This window comes from Podarcis bocagei (genome assembly GCF_964188305.1).
Source record: "Podarcis bocagei genome assembly, chromosome: 9".
Lineage (NCBI taxonomy): Eukaryota > Metazoa > Chordata > Lepidosauria > Squamata > Lacertidae > Podarcis > Podarcis bocagei.
In genome coordinates this window covers 28471045-28491555 of record NC_138134.1, presented here as the reverse complement: position 1 = coordinate 28491555, position 20511 = coordinate 28471045, and the positions used below count along the sequence as shown (strand labels likewise).

Here is a 20511-nt window from a genome sequence, read left to right as displayed (position 1 = left end):
AGCTACAGAAGCTAGAGTGAAGAATGTTTTTTCTCTCAGACAAGAAGTGACTGTGAGACTGGACAGAAATACTTTTGGTATTTGCAGGTACCACATGTGTAAGAGAGCTTTCCATCATGGCTAGGAGAACTTCCTGCCATTGTGTTCAACCACATGTGAGCTCAGGAAATCCAAAAGTGGCAGCTTGCAACCAAGATACGACAAACAAGCAAGCTGCAACTAGCTTTCATAGTCGGAAAATGTTATGCACAGTTGCTTGTTTGTAGCAGTACCCAACTGAAAGACTTCACTGCTCATTTTGAAGGAGAAAAAAGTGTCCTATTACAGATTGCTGCAGCAGTGCATTAACTTGCAAAACCATGACTCCTGAAGTGTGAAGGTAAGCAAAAAGACATGCAGTTTTCAATGATAATTAGCTACGCCTGGTGCAGATACACACCAGCCCCAATGGCTGTTCTGGGTCAAAAAAAGCACCCCAGAACACTACGTAAGGAAGCTTTGGCCTCTTCCAGCCTCTGATGACATGGCACAGCAGTTGTGCAGCACAACTGTGTCGTGCGGATGCTAGAGAGGCCCTGATCCAGCAATGCTGGCACCCGGAGATCAATGCAAGGGCACACTCTTTGCATTGATACCAAGGCACCTTGAACTGATTGTATCAACTTCTACCACAACTCGGCCCAATTTGCAAGCCCAGCTGAGCTAGAATGCTTGAAAAATGCTGCCTTTGGAGTAATTCTAAGGTTTCTGCAGCAACAGGGTTGCTACTGAGAACTGCTTGTGTGCGGCTGGCACTCCAGAGGATTTGTGCTAACTTTGAGATTCCACTTCCCTCATGGAGAAGGGGCAGCTGCAAAGCAAAGTCCCCCAGGGACTTTGCGTGTAGAAATACAGTCTGCTGTGCTAGGGCCGAAATATGAAAACGCCTAGTCATGGCTGTATTTTTAGTACTGCTTTGGCGGTTCAGCATTGTAAGCTGAAGCAAAGTGGTTATAGCCATTGGCTGAAACAGAGCGTTTATTTATTTACCACGTGGGTGAGCAACATGGCATGGTTGCCTCTGCTAGCAGCATACATCCCTGGGGGCTTTTGAGTAGAAAGCGAATGGCTCTTAAGTTAAAATCCTTAAATTTTACACCCCAAAACCATCTCAGTTATTTCAGTGGCCCTGCTCTGAAGTAGGTTCTGGGATAGCAGTCTGTGGAACTCCCTCCCCCTTAAGAGGCCTAGTTGGCTCCCACCATTTCAGTCTTTAGGTGAATGCTGAATACTTTTATTTTTGGCCAGGCATTTGGATTATTTTAATGGTTGGGTTTCTCTCTGCTATGCTAATGCCACACCAGTGTTTTAATCTTATGGATATAGCTTTAATTTTATTGTATATTTTGATTCTGTTGTGGGCTGCCTCCAGGGCCTTTGTAGATGGAAGGAGGGGCAGAAATTCCTAAACCAGCAAACGAACACCTCTACCTTGCTACCATTCAATTCACAGAAGAAATGGACTGAAGCATATTAGGGAAGGGGGCGGGAAAAGGAATAAAAGACTTACGAAATATATTCTATTCCTTTGCTTACCTGTGCACTTTCTTCGTCACTCGGTATGCTGTCTGTTGTCTCACTTTCTGTGGATAAAAATATGCATACTGAAAACATGTGACATATTGATTGTCAATAAACCATGTAACAGGATGTTTCTTCTTATTCAATCATGGATTCCATGCCAGCATTATGAGGTTTCTCCAGAACCAGCGACTCCATGTGGGGAAGGGCTGGGAGCATCAGATGCCCCAATGTTCAATCCCTTGTTTCTCCAGTTTGGGCAGGGAGAGGACCCCCCCCCCCCAGATACCCTGGACACTTGCAGCCAATTAGATTGGCTAATACTGAGGTTGATGGTCTGACTCAGTGTGAGGCAGCTATACCACTGAAATGCCACAACAGTGCCAGACAAAAAAAAGTCACTTTACTAGGACAAGATTATACTAGAATCAGAAGTTGGTAAAGAGGATGCAAAACTTTCTATTTGAGGGTCAAAAGGGGGACACAGCTAGAACCCAGCCTGCTGCATATTCAACAGCCCCTTCTCAACCACCTCTGGAGCTACAGACATAAACATACATCAGTCTTTGCACATTCTTCTGGCTGACCTCCAAGCAGCGCTATCGGCACCCACACCCAAGAAGCAACGAAACTTCTTTCACTTGATAATATTTATCTAGAACATGCAGCCTCAAGGCCTTTTTAAAACACACACAAACTGGTAGTGTATTAGGTTTCCTGCTCCATTGTGTCCCCCAGAACCAAGCCTTTGTCTGTGGTATAGCTTACACATCCCACAATTTCCTCTGTCACATAACAGGATTTCATGTACAAGTACATGTATCAGCCTTTAATTCCTAGATGCAGCAGCACAGAGACAATTCAGGCAAACAATGTTCTCTTGAACCCTGTGTAAGAAAGCCTCTTGCCCTTCGGTTCCCCTTCCTCACATCTCAAGTAATTTTATTTATACACGCATACATACTGAAATGTATACTCCACTTTTCTAAGTGAAAGCCAAAACGGAGCTTTTCCTAAGAAGCCACATTTGCAATCATCTTGGTTGTGACACCATGCACACTTGTGTATTATTATTATATACTTGTTTATACCCTGCCTTTCCCCATGAAAGGGACTCAAGGTGGCTTACAGATAAAAACAGAAACCGCTAAAAACATATTTTTTTGCACACTGAGTGAGGTTTACTGAACATATATGTAAAGGATAATTTTAATAAGTATTCCGTTTCTGTGTTTTACAGCAGGTTTAGGTCTTTTGTTTCTCAGAAGAAATAATACCTGTGTTTAGCAGAACCCAAGCACTAAAAGAATCTGACAACTATTCTAAAATAGAAAAGAAAAGCACCTACCTAACAAAAGTTAAAACATGGCACTGACTGAAACCAAGACCCCAAGTTCTTTTGCGAGTGCAATGTTTCTTACCTGCACAGGAGGAGACTGGGGAGATCTGTAGTGGATACAACTGACTCACACTGCTGGGTTGGTCATCACATTCTGTTGTCACTTCCACTACTTGGCAAACATCAGGTGGATTGGGAACTATCATATGATCCTCAGAACCACACTCAAAATGCGAATCTCCTACAACTTTGCATGATAACAAGAAAGAATCGTGATGATTACCCGTGCCTGCATTAATAAAGAGCATACATTACAGTCAAGCAAAAAGCACTGTTATGGACTGTAACTTCACAATGGCTGGAGAACTAGCCCTAAGATTGGTACACTATGTAGAGTCTTAAACTTGTCCCATCTCAACCAACATCTGAAACCAGGGTTTGAAGACATGCTTAAGAGGAGACTTGGTTAGGAATCAGATGGAAGGTTTGACTATGAGGAAGAGAGGGGAGCAAATTCCTGATTTGCAAACCTTGGTTTGCTGGGGCCAGCATAATGTATATACCAGAACATTCAAATAAGTGCATCAGTTTTAATTAGCCTTCCCTTGATATGAAATATACTATAATTAAAATGACCTTTCATTCATGATGAAAAAGTATTTCCTGTTTCTTAGTTTAACATGGAAAATGACGGTCTAGCCACAAAAATTCTTCTATTTCATCTCCTTCCCCGTCACCTTGTTAGGGTGTTACGGTGCTGGATTCCTACTTTAGCTGAAAAGTGCTGTCAAAGTTCCTGTAGTGTTTTTTCACTGGTGAGAAGGATTACTCCTGAGACCCACTCGAGCTAAATAAACCATTAAATTTCATGTCCACATTTGTTCTTAAGCGTTCTCAACTAAAGCAAAATATTATTAGGCCACATCAAAATACGAACTCCTGTTGCTGTAATTCCGCCGTGTTACCAACCATATAGTGAAACTGAACTATAAAAGGCCACAGTTACTGCAGTAAGAGTTAACCATATACGAAAAGGAATGTGCTGGGGCGACTTACCTACAATGTTTATTGTGCTGTCGACTTCAGCTTTTATTGCTGGAGATAAGCAGTAATCAGAAAACCCCTGGCATGTTCCATTACTCAGTTCATACGACGATTCCTCTGGTTCTTGCTGAAAAAATAAAATAAAAAAATGGAAGTGTGTTAAGATTGTTGAGTATACAGAAGAGCGATCTCCTATCCTTCGTTAGCCTTTCCCTACCCTTTGTCCCTGACACACCCTTCTCAGCCATGATGGTAGGCCTAAATGAAAGCCGAATGGCTGTTTAAGCTTCCCAAGATCAGACTGAAACAGCAACCTTTCCCAGTCCTTTTCATACATAAAAGCAAAGTGCGAAATTCACAAGGTGCCTTCCAAGAAATGTTAATGCATGGTTTGTAATGAAAAATTAAACATTACAGAGTTGCAAGGGTGAGGCGCTGCCTGAAACATTTATTCCTATAATTTGTCTATGAAATGATGAGATATTTACCTTAATTTGTTTCATTTTGTCTTCCTTGGGTTTCTTTCCTGTAGAAATGTAAGGATTCATTTATTGTTTTACAATCATTTCCTGGTAAGACTGGACAATTCTGCCTAGCCCCAACATACTCCAACTTGGGGAGTCACTGGACTCAGTGTTGAGCATAATTATAATTTACGTGGTACTTGACATGGCCTAGACTACCTATTTGAACCGTAATGAAATTAAGGAAACCTGGACAGCAGTACTGCCTGCAGCTTACCCTGCAAAACCATCAACTGGGGTGAGGAGCAAGATGCCCCACTAAATTTGGAATTCAAGGAAAAACTAGTTGCTCCTTAAACCATGGAGCTACTGCTACATCTTTTGTCTTCTCATCCCTGTATCTTGCCTGACCTGACATATGACAGGCAGATATACACAGTCTTGTGCCAACCAGGTAATCTTGCCTAGTGTGTATTTATTTTGTATATATATATATTTGTCTTGTATTAAGAAGCGTTTTTATTTGTTAACGTTTTGCTCTTTTTGTGAGGCACAGAAGTGAAGACGTTGCACAATTTATTATTATTAGCGAGGATGTTAAAGACCAAGTGTGCCTGCTATAAAGGAGACAATCTGACTAATGTAGGAAGCAGCCCACTATCAGCATGGCTCTCTCGATCTCCAGAATATCCGCAATGTTCCTCTCATTTACCTTTCTTTGAAGGCCTCTCAGATAATGGCAGCATCCGGTATACCCGGAAGGCATTATTTCCTTTCTTTATGCTTTTGTCCTTGACTTCTTCAATATCGGGTAAGGAGTTCATAGCACATCGAAAGTTTGCCTTCCATGTCTTTGGGTCTGGTTTATCAACTCCTGGCTGGAACTTCCCTAACAAAGAAAGAAAAACGGGATTCGTGGTATGACACACCTTATGCTAATAAATACAGTGGTACCTCGGGTTAAGTACTTAATACGTTCCGGAGGTCCGTACTTAACTTGAAACTGTTCTTAACCTGAAGCACCACTTTAGCTAATGGGGCCTCCTGCTGCTGCTGCACTGCCAGAGCACAATTTCTGTTCTCATCCTGAAGCAAAGTTCTTAACCTGAAGCACTATTTCTGGGATAGTGGAGTCTGTAATCTGAAGCGTATGTAACCTGAAGCATATGTAACCCGAGGTACCACTGTAATAATAATGTTGATGATTATAATAATATTAATATTAATAATAATATTAATAATAATGTTATTTATACCCCGCTTGCTCAAGTACACTCCAAACCTCTCTGCATTTGGCCCATCAAATCAGCAATGAGCTGCCAGGCACAGAGGCCTCTGATAGACATTATGACGCTGCCACATATACAGGAATGGAGGGGGCAGCTTCGAAGAGGCAAAAGGATGCATGTGTGGATCTGCTTCCCCCAGATGATTAAATAGCTGCAGCTATATCCTCGTAGCTGCAAGAACCCCACCTGCTCACTGCACTACAGCTGGGACACTGGGGAAAGGTGAAAATGTGGAAAAGCAAAATGGAACACTACAACGCTGAAAGAAGAGATAAAACCTCCGCAATAAACCTGCCCCAATAAACCTGAGCTCCTCTTACCTGTGTGAATAGCCCAGTTTCTAAATAAAGGAGCATCTTTTTCAACATCCCACCCATGGCGTGCTGCGTGCATCCAGGGAATCTGAAAAATCATTTTTTCCTGGAACAGAAAAAAGGAGGAAACGACCACAATTATCAACTTGCAGATATAGAAGTCTTAAACATTCTTACTTTATAAAACTGGTAGCATTTGTACAACCGGCACCTATTTTCCACTGCTTTCTCGTTTTCTGGCTCAATAATGTTCTGCATGGAATGAAAGTCAAAGTTGTTGATTTTACTGAGATTAAGCAAAATTACTAACTGCTGCAAAATATTCAGGTGCCTCCTTGTGACTTAAAGATGTGAACTAATTCAGGTACTATTGGATGTGCATTACTGTGATTTCAGGCAAACATTTCTAATTTCACTGGCCTCTTATCCTAAGCCTTTTGATTACCTGAATTACTTAAGGGTGTGGACCCCCTGGGAACAGAAATGTACATTTGGAGAATGACTAAAACTGGCTCAGAGTTCATAGAATAAGGCAGGCTATAACATTTCCCAGAAAACCATGAATATAGAAACCAAAATAGTATGGGTTGCTTCACATGTCATATGGCAGGCACGTCCAACTTCGATTAGGCTGCGTTCTAGTATCCAGTATCAAAAACTAACAGTGATCTACCACACTCTCCCATTGTCATTCTTCAACTTAAAACATACAGTGGTACCTCGGGCTATCTACTTAATTCGTTCCGGAGGTCCGTTCTTAACCTGAAACTGTTCTTAACCTGAAGCACCACTTTAGCTAATGGGGCCTCCCGCTGCCGCCACGCCACCGCCGCGCGATTTCTGTTCTCATCCTGAAGCAAAGTTCTTAACCCGAGGTACTATTTCTGGGTTAGCGGAGTATGTAACCTGAAGCATATGTAACCTGAAACGTATGTAACACGCGGTACCACTGTATTATATTTGGCTGAGGAAACCCAGCCAGATGGGCGGGGTATAAATAAAAAATTATGATGATGATGATGATAAAAATAACAACAAATTATTACCACACCAGCCCCCTCCCAGGGCCCTTGGTACATGTGAGAAGCCAACATGCCCCAAAATGTCCCATTCCCCCTTTACCAGAGGAAGAGCTCCGTGGGGAGTGGGGGCAGTGGCTTACTTTCAAGTCAATGCAGCTAGGTTGGAGCTGGAAAGGTGAGGAAAGTTCAGCATCCATGCAGAACTAGGAGGCAGAGCGTGTTTTCTTTCCACGGGAACCGGTGGAAAGGGGGAGAGGGAAGAGGAACGCCACTGTCTCTTCCTCACACAGCCCTTCCTGTGGCTCCCTCCGCAGCACTGCAGTCTGTGCAGAGCCCACACACCTTGTCTTTGCCTTCCTGCCCCGGGGCTGCGGCTTACAGGGGGCAGAGGCAGGCCTCACACTTTCCAGGCCAGCCAGCTGACTGGGCGTTGGGCAAAGCCGGTGGCCAGAGGAGGGTGCTTGAGGCAGCAGCAGTGAGCAAGCCTGGCTAAGCAGAGCCTCAGTCGCTCCGGCTGAGCGTATGCTAAGGGCGCCTGGCGGCCATGGGAGAGGGTGGTGGGTCGTGATTGACAAAAATCCATTGCGCAATCGACACGTTGGAGATGTCTGTCATATGGCATTAAACCCTGTCCTAACAGGCTCACTCCTTTTCATTTCGCACACGCCCCATAATTATTTACCTCCCAGTGTGCAGCTAACCAGGGTGGATAAAAATCATTAAAAAAATAAAATAAAAAGATTTTCTTTTATTTAAATTGGATTTTTTAAATTTAAATCGGATTTTTAAAATAAAATGCTTTTGGAGGGAAAATCTTTCTAAAGATAATTTTCTATCTAAGTTACATTATCGTCCAAAGGCTATTTATCAGGAAATAAGGATTTGTTATAAGGATAAGTTTTTCATGCATGCGAAAACTCAGTCTAAGTTTGTTTAAACGCATCAGTTAATAAACATGGATAAAAAAGGTAAAGGGACCCCTGACCATTAGATCCAGTCGTGACCAACTCTGTGTTGCGGCGCTCATCTCGCTTTACTGGCCGAGGAAGCCGGCGTACAGCTTCCAGGTCATGTGGCCAGCATGACTAAGCTGCTTCTGGCGAACCCGTGCAGCGCACGAAAACGCCGTTTACCTTCCCGCCGGAGCGGTACCTATTTATCTACTTGCACTTTGACGTACTTTCGAACTGCTAGGTTGGCAGGAGCAGGGACCGAGCAACGGGAGCTCACCCCGTCGCGGGGATTCGAACCGCCGACCTTCTGATCAGCAAGTCCTAGGCTCTGTGGTTTAACCCACAGCGCCACCCGCATCCCTAATTGTTTTAGTTAAATACAGTAAATTGTTTAAATTGTTACTTATGATTAATTTTCTCCTTCCAATAAAGTACAGCAGAAAAGTTGTCCAAAAATAATGAGTTAACTTATTAAACCTCACAATAATTTCATAATTATCTGTCCATGTCAGTAATTTTTGGTAACTGTAAAAACTGCTCTGAAAATTTATGCAAGAATGGGTCTTTTTGTAAAAAAAATAATGGTTTAAATCAAGTCTTGCTGACTAGTGATTTAAATTGATTCAATTTAAATCAAATCCACCCTGCAGCAAACCACAGTTTTTGGTAACACTCATTCCAATTTTGGTTATACTCAAATTAGAGTTTGATGAATGCTAATGCTGGACTAATTCCCCTAGCATCAAATCACTCTGTGGCATTATGAATGTACCATGTACATTCAACTGTCTACTTTATTGATCAGGTTGGTTATCCCTTTGCTTAGAATCATGCAGGCTATAAAAATGTTTTATTTCACCTGGCTTTTGATGGGTTTTTAATTCCATTCCTTAGTTATGCTTAAACAATGGTTTTGCTTTAACTGGTGCTTTCCTTTGCATTCTTGTTTTCGTATCACCTCATGGGCCCATAATAATGTTTAAAAACGCAGGCATGCCTTACCTCGTTTAGCCATTTCAAACCCGGTATTTTGTTTGAATTTATTTGTTCCTCCAGCCACGGCCGCATTCGCATTCTTTCCACTGGCATTGTTACCTTTGCAAGAAGAGAAAGCACAACTCAATTATTTGACAAGCCAGGTGTGCTTCCTTTACATCAGTAGCAGGGAAACTCTGGTGCATGGACCTTATTAGGTCTCACGGGTTGGGCTGCCATGTTGTTTTCAGCAAGACACACACACCCTCCTTTTTCCTATGTCATATATGAAAAGTTCAAGCTGCACTTTGAACGTCAAGACGTAGTTACAGGGAAGAATTAGGAGCAAACTTAAGAGTGAACTCCTAATTTCTTCCTTTGCTGTTGAGTCACATAATAATAATTATTAGTAGTATTATTCTTATTATCCAACAGAATTAATGATGATGATGATGATGATGATGATGATGATGATAATAATAATAATAATAATAATAATAATAATAATAATAATAATAATAATAAAGTGATAGAACATCAGGCATTAAAAACTTCTCTAAACAGGGCTGCCTTCAGAGCTCAGGATCCAGCCCACTCACCAGATATTGATTCCCACCACTACTTTACATTATACACAGAAGTGAAATTAACTATAAAGTTAATGTAAAAAATATCTATCTATAAACTTTACGGTAATATTCAACATGAAACTTGGGAACAAAGGCTCTGCCTACAGCACAGGCCCAAGATGGTCAGCAATGCATGACTTCCCACTTTGCTGACCTCAAGAGAACCAATCTCTAGGACTGCATTGGAAGGCTTTAATCACACTTTACTTCTTTGGAGGGCATTCTTGATAAGACCTTTCTGACAATTTATCTTACAAGCAATTGTTCTACACTATATTGTATTTCATAACAGTTCATTGGAGATGATTTTCACTGCAACACCATGTACCTACGCTGAAGTTTAAAAATGAAGTACAGTGGTACCTCAGGTTACAGGCACTTCAGGTTACAGACTCCGCTAACCCAGAAATAATACCTTGGTTTAAGAACTTTGCATCAGGATAAGAACAGAAACTGTGCAGTGGCAGCAGCGGGAAGCCCCATTAGCTCAAGTGGTACCTCGGGTTAAGAACAGTTTCAGGTTAAAAATGGACCTCCAGAACAAATTAAGTTCTTAACCCAAGGTACCACTGTACCTCTTGAGTCTCACAAGTTTTACTGAAAGATTTAAGCATCTGCTAAACTTTTCCCAACAGAAGTTGATGACACTTTGCCTGTAATCCTCTGCATGTCTACTCAAAACAAAGCCCGTCATATTCAATGGCCACATGTATAGGATTGGGGCATTACATTACCTGGGCGTAATGAGTCTTCTGAGTAAACATGTCCTGGATTGTGCTGTGAGTCGCTTTAAATTCAGGGGGATTTCTGAGCAAGCATGTAATCCTATGCACTCTTAATTTGAGAACTCTGCATGAGTCAATGGGACTCACTTCTCAGTAAACATGGAGTATCAGGTTGTTGTGCACTTTACACTTTGGATGAAATACACTCATCTATTTTTATTTGCTTTATACTTTATGGAAGGCTGCAATCATAGATTCAATATCATATTCTGTAACAGTGACTGATGAGCAAGTAATACCATAGAATAAATGATGAACCCGCAATGTAATATGTCAGTAAAATGAAGCCAATGTAATTTTAGACATCATATATTTCATGAATTAGGAATGTGTTCTGCCTCTAAATGGGTAGTAAGTCATACTGTAAGAAAGCAGGACGGTATGCTGTACTGGAGAGATCATGGCTAAATATAGAAGTGAATTCAGGCCTGATCAACAAATACAGGTGGGATTCAGGCAGGTAGGATTGCAAGAGCCAGAAAAGCCTTGAGAGAAGAAATCAAATGTGCTTTCTTTGCTTACTCAAAGATGGAACTTAAGCAATTATTAAAACATTTCCCTATATATAGATATAACTGTTCTCTATGACCAAATCCTGATGGCTTCTGGAGGGGCTTGATTTCCACAAGAAATTAGTACCACAGCTGCTACCAAAAAATCCATCAAACATCATTTGAAATTGTGGGGAGGAAAATAACAAAGAGGGGAAAGATCATTGTGCAGGTACGGGACACTGAGAAATTAACTGCTTCATTTGCCTAAGAGAAGGAAGATCTTTCTCTCTGACAGAATACTCTTAAACTTTTTTCAGTAGACATTTATTTTGATTATAGAGTATGCAAATCATACATCAGGAATTAAAACCCAATCAATATAATTGTTGCGTCAACAATGGAAAGTGGAGGTACAGTGGTACCTCGGGTTAAGAACTTAATTTGTTCTGGAGGTCCATTCTTAACCTGAAACTGTTCTTAACCTGAGGTACCACTTTAGCTAATAGGGCCTCCTGCTGCCGCCGCACCGCCAGAGTACGATTTCTGTTCTCATCCTGAAGCAAAGTTCTTAACTCAAGTTACTATTTGTAACCTGAAGCGTCTGTAACATGAAGTGTCTGTAACCCGAGGTACCACTGTACTCAGAAAGTGGGATCTACTGGTAGAGATCTGCATGAAGTACCGGTAGATCAGCAAGAATTTCTGACTCTTGATTATGGCAACAACAAAGAAAGTCCCCACTCCCAAATTAGACTGCTGAAAATGAAAGATACCTGGGATTGAGGGAGGAGAGTTAACCAGGAGTGGTTTTGTGAGGACAAACAGTGAGCTCAGTTGAAGTTTGGCTAATTAAAACTAATTCCTGGGCTCAGCATTCTTTAATTACAAGTGTATGTCTTTTGCACCTGGCTCTGGTTGGTAGATCTCAGGGTGCTAGTAAAAAACAAACAAACAGCAGAACCTACAAGTCTGAAGCATGTCCTCTCTTGACGTAAATGACTATGTAATTGCCTAGGCCTTCGCAGTTTCATTCACCAGCAGCCTCCAACAAACTCTTTGCATTGCAGTCGAAGGCAACAAGAATCCAGAGCTTCACCTGCACTTACTTCCAGCCTCCAAACTTCACCACAAGCCATCGTGTTTCCAGCATTTACTACCAGCCCCTTCCTCTAATACTCTGGCATTTTCTCCCATTTGTGCTGCCATGCAGAAGGCAAGGTGGTGCGGAGAGATAATTTTCTGTCTCCACAAATCAAACGAAGAAACAGATCAGAATTGTCATTCAGAATCTCACTCACAACATTAATTATATGAATGGGTTAACTACCAACCACCTATCAACATATAAATGCAAGGTGGCAAGCCTTGCAGCAGGTCCTTCCTGCTCATGCCTGACCAGTTTAGGGTTACAGTGGTACCTCAGGTTACACACGCTTCAGGTTACATACGCCTCAGGTTACAGACTCCGCTAACCTAGAAATAGTGCTTCAGGATAAGAACAGAAATCATGCTCCAGCGGCGCGGCAGCAGCAGGAGGCCCCATTAGCTAAAGTGGTGCTTCAGGTTAAGAACAGTTTCAGGTTAAGAATGGACCTCCGAAATGAATTAAGTACTTAACCCGAAGTACCACTGTACATGCAACCTCAGCAACTGTGGCTTGTGTACAAACACAAAAGAAGAAGAAAGAGCAGGACTCCAAAATTTCAACAGCACGCTATGATGTGTGTGGAAAGGTGACCTACACTGGGAAGAAATAGGATTGCCCATTTTAACTGGCAACAGGGATGGTCACCACAACGTGTTAGCCTCCTATACCGTAGCAAGATTTGTTAGTATTATTGAGCCAATCAAGAACCACCTGACTACAATCTTTGAGCGGCATACCTCATACTAGGCTGGGTGATATCTGGTTTTCAACATCATGATATATCATCAGCCAAACATCACAATATACCAATACAGTGGTACCTCGGGTTAAGTACTTAATTCGTTCCGGAGGTCCATTCTTAACCTGAAACTGTTCTTAACCTGAAGCACCACTTTAGCTAATGGGGCCTCCTGCTGCCGCTGCGCCGCTGGAGCACGATTTCTGTTCTCATCCTGAAGCAAAGTTCTTAACCCGAGATAATATTTCTGGGTTAGCGAAGTCTGTAACCTGAAGCGGATGTAACCCAAGGTACCACTGTATATCATGATGTCTGAAATAAGGATGGAACTATGTAGAGGCACTGGCTGGCTTCACAGTTTTTTCTGCATCATAATCGGCACCTGCTCTTTTGATTTGCTGCCCTCTGCATGATGCAGGGGAGAGCTGAGCTGGCAGAGTCAACAGGGGCTGCAGGAAACGAGAGATGCATTGACTGGCTTGACTGTTTCCCCCACATTGTGATTTTGGCATAGTGCACGCATGCACGATGATTTGCACTACACTGCCAGGTCAAAAATTATGAAACCCATCTCACGATATGGACTTCAGACAGATTTTGGACGATATATTGATATATTGCCCAGCCCTACGTCATACAGAGGAACTGCTCGATGGGAAGAAGCCATACTGGAATTTAGAGGCTCTACAATTTGAGACGGGTCCTTTATACTCAAGCATCCATTGCTTTTTCGAGAACCTTTAGGACAGTATACCTGTAACTTGAGAAACAGCCCGCATACATGCAAATATATTAGCAAGAGGATTAAGTGAGTTGGGTAAAGAAAGAAATAGATGCAATCGTTATCCTCTACAGCCAGGAGCCATTCAGTTTCTTCCTGTTGAATGAAGGAAGCAACGTGGAATTATATACAAAAGCCTTTTGGCACCTTCATGGCAGAATTCTTGTCACAAAATAAACAACGTGCTGACGTAAGTGAACAAAACAGACTAGCCTACAATGAGCAGGTGCTTTCAAGTAAGCCAGGGATCATCAACATTTTTAGGACTCTGGGCACATCTAGATTTTTGAACAAGTGTTGTGGGTGCTCAACCCCCTCCTCCCCTGGATCAGCCCCACACAACAGAAAGACACACACAGAGAGAAAGTGTGTGCAAGCAAATGTTGCTTTCCCAAGTGATCAGAGTTTGTTTTTTTTAAAAGTCAGATCCTTTAGAATTAATCTGAGCTTTGAAAAACACATAGGGCAAAAAGAGGAAGCGGGAAAGACCATCCGTCTTCTAAACCCCTCCTTCAGCTCTATATACTTTTCAAGGGAGAAAATGGCAACCATCCTTATGACCAAGAGACCAGTGGGTGGGTGGGTTCAGAGGCCACCAAGGAAAGGCCTCAAGGGTGCCAAGTGTAAACCCATGTGCTGCACTGGCACCCCCCAAAAGGAGAGAAAGCCCTTATGCTAGACACTGTACCCTCCTCCAAATTCCAGGATCCTGTAGCCGCCGGATCTGTCTCCCTCCGCAGGAGCCTATCAGCTGTGGCACAACACTGCGGCCACCACCTTCTCTATGCTTTGGCAAGATTCCTTCCATTATCATGGCACACACCTGACGATGTGCGAGGATCTCTGCACATTCACCCCCAGAACAGATGGTGTGGTGGGCAGAAGATATAGTTAGGTTCAGGGAGGGAGGTCGAGCTCAAAAGGTCTGTGTTGGGCATATAGATATCCTCTCAAACCCTGGCCAAACAAACAAAACAAAGGCAAAGGCGAGAATTTCAAACAACTAGCTCTGATTTAGCCACCTTGCAAGCAATTGCAAGTTAGTGGGTGCGGCATAAATGCAACTGAGGTGCTATCAGGCTACAGCTCAGTCCCACACAGTTGTTTTTTTAAACAAAAGGATGCCCATGTATCCAGCTGGCCGAGAGCAGCACACACTGCCTGGTACACCTGTTCAAGGAGCATGGAGACGGAGACAAGGACAAGCTGGTGCCTCACCTGCAGCCGCCGCCCCATGCGGGTGTTTCCGCCCCTTTGCCCTCCTGCTCTTCGGAGGTGAAGGTCGCCACCTGGGCTACTTCACTGCCAGCCTCATCGCCCTCCACCATCACGTCGGCAGCCAATGGGAGTGCAGCGGTGGTAGCCACACCAAGCCCTAGCCTGGGCCAGCTGTCCTCCTCCAGGAATGCCACTGCCGCCCCCCTCATGGGGATGCAGAGTGGCAGCAGCCACAGCAGCACCAGGGCGGCGGCAGCTCTGCCAATCAAACACCGCGTCTGGTTTACCTTAGCGTGGCGCGGTCTCTGCCAATCAAACACCACACCTGCTTTACATCAGCGCGGCGCAGCGTTTGATTGGCAGAGCCTCTGCCGCTCGGCCTCTTCCTCCCGTCACCATTGTCAGGAGTCTCAGCTTTGCAGTGGGTTCTTAAATGGCTGGGCGGGCTGGATTTAGAACCCTGGTGGGCCTGATCCGGCCCGGGGCCCGTAGTTTGCCGACCCCTGGATTAGATTCTTTTTGCCCACATGGATCTCCCAACTGTTTCCCCTACAGGTCCCAAAGCATTCAGATGTCTTCTGCTCCATAGTGAGGCTGGTGCCTGGTTCCTCAAGTGGCACACATGTATATGTACCACATTTTCCCATGTGTAACATGTAAGACTCAAAAATGAGAAAATGGGGGGAGATTGCCCAGAGTTGTTGAGCTTCTTTTGGGGGGATTACCCACAGTTGCTGAGCTTTTTCGGTGGGGGGGGGGGTTACCCAGACTTCTTGGGCTTTTTGGGGGGGAGGAATTACAAGACCGCAAGACCGCCACAGCCAATCGCACGCACATTGACAAAGCCACCATTTGTCTGCACGCTCAATGAATGTAAGCGCCAATAGCTCGCCCAATTATTGCATCAGTCAATTGCCAGCAGACCTTGACGCACCCACCATCACCCGCTAACACACCACTGACAATCACACGCCACACCCTAGAGAATACAGTATGAAAACAGACCTCCATTAACTTACATATCTCGTCCAATCTGTAGTTTACACAGGAGCCTTTCCTCCAATGACTTAGCAAACAAACTTCACCAAACAAACAAAAGCACATGAATGAAACAACAGAGGACACATATATAAGCACATAAGGGAGTGTGGCTTTGAAATAAATTGTTCACAATTGTACAGTCTGAGATAGTACTTCTCCTAAACGGAGCATATCTATATGGCAAAACCTAAGTATCATGTTTATTTCTTCTAATCTCTATGAAGCAACACCCACACATTTTGTTTATTCTGGTACCTCTCCACAGGATCAAACAGTCCATGCTTCAGAAAGTCTGGCTCTAGCATAAAGATTATTTGTACAAATCAGCAGAATCAAATGGCAAGAGGATAGCTGCATTGCAGCATAAAGTCATGCTGGAGTACCTTAAAAACTGGAAGCTTTTCTGGACCTGAGCATACTTTGCCAGACAGAATAAGTGCTATGCTCTTTTAACAAACGTATATTAGGGGTGTGCACTGGCTTGGGTCGAGGCCTAAGCCGAAGTGGGCATATTTGGAGGGCCTTGGACAGGTTGGGTACACACCAGGGCTGGGCAATATCTGGTTTTCAACATCGTGATATAGCAGCAGCTAAATGCCACGATATGATGATATATCACAATGTCTGGAATGTATCTCAGCTGCTTCTTTCTCCCCTCAGCTGAGTGGAGCCGCTCCGGCTCAGGTGAGCTGAAGGGTCAGGGGGCTTCCTCAAAGGCGCAGGCAGGCTCCATCTGCTTGCCTGCCTCCACCTCTGCTGTCTACAGGCAATTTGAACTGGGAATACATCATGGCTCCCTGGCCACCACAATGTATTGCCAGCTCAAAATGTCTGAAACCGGTATTGCGATCTGAATGCCATACAGCAGGAGTCAGCAAACTTTTTCAGCAGGGGGCCGGCCCATTGTCCCTCAGACCTTGTGGGGGGCCGGACTATATTTTGAAGGGGGGGGGAATGAATGAATTCCTATGCCCCACAAATAATCCAGAGATGCATTTTAAATAAAAGCACACATTCTACTCATGTAAAGGGACGTGGGTGGCGCTGTGGGTTAAACCACAGAGCCTAGGGCTTGCCGATCAGAAGGTCGGCGGTTCAAATCCCCGCGACGGGGTGAGCTCCCCTTGCTCAGTCCCTGCTCCTGCCAACCTAGCAGTTCGAAAGCATGTCAAAGTGCAAGTAAATAAATAGGTACCGCTCCAGCGGGAAGGTAAATGGCGTTTCCATGTGCTGCTCTAGTTCTTTTTTTAAAAAAAGATATTTATTAGAGTTTAAGTATTACAAATAGAAAAGAAAAAAAAGAAATACAAGCAATGAACAGTTACAAAATCTCAAAAACAAAAGAAAATACAATAAAACAAAACATCAACAGTACATCAAAACATTAAAAAAGAAAAAAGAAACGGAAACATTTGAAAAACACCAACCTTTAAAAAAATATAGAAGGGAAAAAAACAAAAAACAACAACAAAAAGAGACCCCATATTTTCATATCCTTGTCTTTCACTTGCTTATTTCCTCGACTTCCTCACACCTCCTTTTTTGTATTCTAGTTCAATTAATTGTTCCAGCAAGTCCTTTCCCTCTTTCTCAAACTTAGTTCCATAATTTACCGTATTTTTCGCTCCATTGGACGCACCGGACCATAGGACGCACAGGACCATAGGAGGGGGAGAACAGGGAAAAATTTTTTTTTCTTGTTCTCCCCCTCTAAAACTAGGTGCGTCCAAGGTACATTCACCAGAGCTTGTGGGGCTGGCGGTGGAGCGAAGCGCTGCTTTCCCCCACCGCCAGCCTCAAAGATCCCTGAAGCCTTTGGAGAGCAGCGCCCCGCTGCCCTGCAGAGGTTTGCGCGCAGCCGTCCCCAAGCTAGAGCAGCGAGATGGAGCCCTCCGTCTCACTGTTCTGGCTTGGGAACAGCCTTGCTAGCTTCTGCAGGACAGCGGGGTGAAGGCACCACGCTGCCCTACAGAGGTTTGCGCGCAGCCGTCCCCAAGCTAGAGCAGCGAGATGGAGCCCTCCGTCTCACTGTTCTGGCTTGGGAACAGCCTTGCTAGCTTCTGCAGGACAGCGGGGTGAAGGCACCATGCTGCCCTACAGAGGTTTGCGCGCAGCTGTCCCCAAGCTAGAGCTCCGTCTCGCTGTTCTGGCTTGGGAACAGCCTTGCTAGCTTCTGCAGGACAGCGCGGTGCCCCACTGCCCTACAGAGGTTTGCGTGCAGCCATCCCCCAGCTAGAGCAGCTAGACAGAGCCCTCCGCCTCGCTGTTCTGTCTTGGGAACAGCCTTGCTAGCTTCTGCAGGACAGCGGGGTGAAGGCACCACGCTGCCCTACAGAGGTTTGCGCGCAGCCGTCCCCAAGCTAGAGCAGCGAGACAGAGCCCTCCGTCTCGCTGTTCTGGCTTGGGAAAAGCCTTGCTAGCTTCTGCAGGAAAGCGAGGTGAAGGCACCCCGCTGCCCTGGAGAGGTTTGCGCGCAGCAAGCCCCCAGCTAGAGCAGCGAGACAGAGCCCTCCGCCTCGCTGTTCTGTCTTGGGAACAGCCTTGCTAGCTTCTGCAGGACAGCGGGGTGAAGGCACCACGCTGCCCTACAGAGGTTTGCGCGCAGCCGTTCCCAAGCTAGAGCAGCGAGACAGAGCCCTCCGTCTCGCTGTTCTGGCTTGGGAACAGCCTTGCTAGCTTCTGCAGGACAGCGGGGTGAAGGCACCACGCTGCCCTACAGAGGTTTGCGCGCAGCCATCCCCCAGCTAGAGCAGCGAGACAGAGACCTCCGTCTCGCTGTTCTGGCTTGGGAACAGCCTTGCTAGCTTCTGCAGGAAAGCGAGGTGAAGGCACCCCGCTGCCCTGGAGAGGTTTGCGCGCAGCCGTCCCCAAGCTAGAGCAGCGAGATGGAGCCCTCCGTCTCGCTGTTCTGTCTTGGGAACAGCCTTGCTAGCTTCTGCAGGACAGCGAGGTGAAGGCACCCCGCTGCCCTACAGAGGTTTGCGCGCAGCAATCCCCAAGCTAGAGCAGTGAGACGGAGCCCTCCGCCTCGCTGTTCTGGCTTGGGAGCAGCCTTGCTAGCTTCTGCAGGACAGCGGGGTGAAGGCACCACGCTGCCCTACAGAGGTTTGCGCGCAGCCGTTCCCAAGCTAGAGCAGCGAGACAGAGCCCTCCGTCTCACTGTTCTGGCTTGGGAACAGCCTTGCTAGCTTCTGCAGGACAGCGGGGTGAAGGCACCACGCTGCCCTACAGAGGTTTGCGCGCAGCCGTTCCCAAGCTAGAGCAGCGAGACAGAGCCCTCCGTCTCGCTGTTCTGGCTTGGGAACAGCCTTGCTAGCTTCTGCAGGACAGCGAGGTGAAGGCACCACGCTGCCCTACAGAGGTTTGCGCGCAGCAAGCCCCAAGCTAGAGCAGTGAGACGGAGCCCTCCGCCTCGCTGTTCTGGCTTGGGAACAGCCTTGCTAGCTTCTGCAGGACAGCGGGGTGAAGGCACCACGCTGCCCTACAGAGGTTTGCGCGCAGCCGTTCCCAAGCTAGAGCAGCGAGACAGAGCCCTCCGTCTCACTGTTCTGGCTTGGGAACAGCCTTGCTAGCTTCTGCAGGACAGCGGGGTGAAGGCACCACGCTGCCCTACAGAGGTTTGCGCGCAGCCGTCCCCAAGCTAGAGCAGCGAGACAGAGACCTCCGTCTCGCTGTTCTGGCTTGGGAACAGCCTTGCTAGCTTCTGCAGGAAAGCGAGGTGAAGGCACCCCGCTGCCCTGGAGAGGTTTGCGCGCAGCAATCCCCAAGCTAGAGCAGTGAGACGGAGCCCTCCGCCTCGCTGTTCTGGCTTGGGAACAGCCTTGCTAGCTTCTGCAGGACAGCGGGGTGAAGGCACCACGCTGCCCTACAGAGGTTTGCGCGCAGCCGTTCCCAAGCTAGAGCAGCGAGACAGAGCCCTCCGTCTCACTGTTCTGGCTTGGGAACAGCCTTGCTAGCTTCTGCAGGACAGCGGGGTGAAGGCACCACGCTGCCCTACAGAGGTTTGCGCGCAGCCGTCCCCAAGCTAGAGCAGCGAGACAGAGACCTCCGTCTCGCTGTTCTGGCTTGGGAACAGCCTTGCTAGCTTCTGCAGGAAAGCGAGGTGAAGGCACCCCGCTGCCCTGGAGAGGTTTGCGCGCAGCAATCCCCAAGCTAGAGCAGTGAGACGGAGCCCTCCGTCTCGCTGTTCTGGCTTGGGAGCAGCCTTGCTAGCTTCTGCAGGACAGCGGGGTGAAGGCACCCCGCTGCCCTGCAGAGGCTGTGCGAGCAGCCGTCCCCAAGCTAGAGCAGCGAGACGGAGCGCTCCGCAGTGCTCCGTCTTCCTGTTCTGGCTTTGGGCTTAGCGGTGCAGCCTGCATTCGCTCTATAGGACGCACACACATTTCCCCTTAATTTTTGGAGGGGAAAATGTGCGTCCTATAGAACGAAAAATACGGTATCTTAACGCAATTTAACCTTAAGTTTACACCTTTACCCATAGTCAATCTATTCATACTTAATTCTTTATAACATTTCTGCTAAAGTCATATAACTTCTTTCCAGCATCCTTCTAACATTCATTAATTTTACAATATTTCTGTAAATATACTTTAAATTTTTTCCAATCTTCTTCCACCGACTCTTCTCCCTGGTCTCGGATTCTGCCAGTCATTTCCGCCAGTTCCATGTAATCCATCAGCTTCATCTGCCATTCTTCCCTGGTAAGTAGATCTTGTGT

General features: G+C 45.7%; 2 protein-coding genes across 15 annotated transcripts in view; one reads left to right on the top strand and one right to left on the bottom strand.

Annotated features, from left to right (window-relative positions):
- LOC308595138 (uncharacterized protein) overlaps positions 1 to 2973 on the top strand; it is a 61274-nt gene extending 58301 nt beyond the window's left edge. For 2 of the 9 annotated variants that reach the window (XM_081209124.1, XM_081209130.1), the window contains exon 11: positions 267 to 1567. Coding sequence is in view for 4 of the 9 variants with exons in the window: in XM_081209130.1 (XP_081065256.1) it covers positions 267 to 302 (36 nt within the window). In the remaining 5 variants the exon portion in view is untranslated. The other 7 variants (XM_081209123.1, XM_081209131.1, XM_081209125.1 and 4 more) reach the window with 5 other exon arrangements.
- IRF2 (interferon regulatory factor 2) overlaps positions 1 to 20511 on the bottom strand; it is a 42677-nt gene that overhangs the window by 2081 nt on the left and 20085 nt on the right. For all 6 annotated transcript variants that reach the window (XM_081209007.1, XM_081209004.1, XM_081209003.1 and 3 more), the window contains 7 exons: positions 8988 to 9080; positions 6017 to 6116; positions 5120 to 5296; positions 4432 to 4469; positions 3956 to 4070; positions 2982 to 3146; positions 1576 to 1622 (listed from right to left, as the gene is read on the bottom strand). In XM_081209007.1, the coding sequence (XP_081065133.1) occupies positions 1576 to 1622; positions 2982 to 3146; positions 3956 to 4070; positions 4432 to 4469; positions 5120 to 5296; positions 6017 to 6116; positions 8988 to 9074 (729 nt within the window). In that variant the 5' untranslated portion in view covers positions 9075 to 9080. The remainder of the gene's footprint in view (positions 1 to 1575; positions 1623 to 2981; positions 3147 to 3955; positions 4071 to 4431; positions 4470 to 5119; positions 5297 to 6016; positions 6117 to 8987; positions 9081 to 20511) is intronic.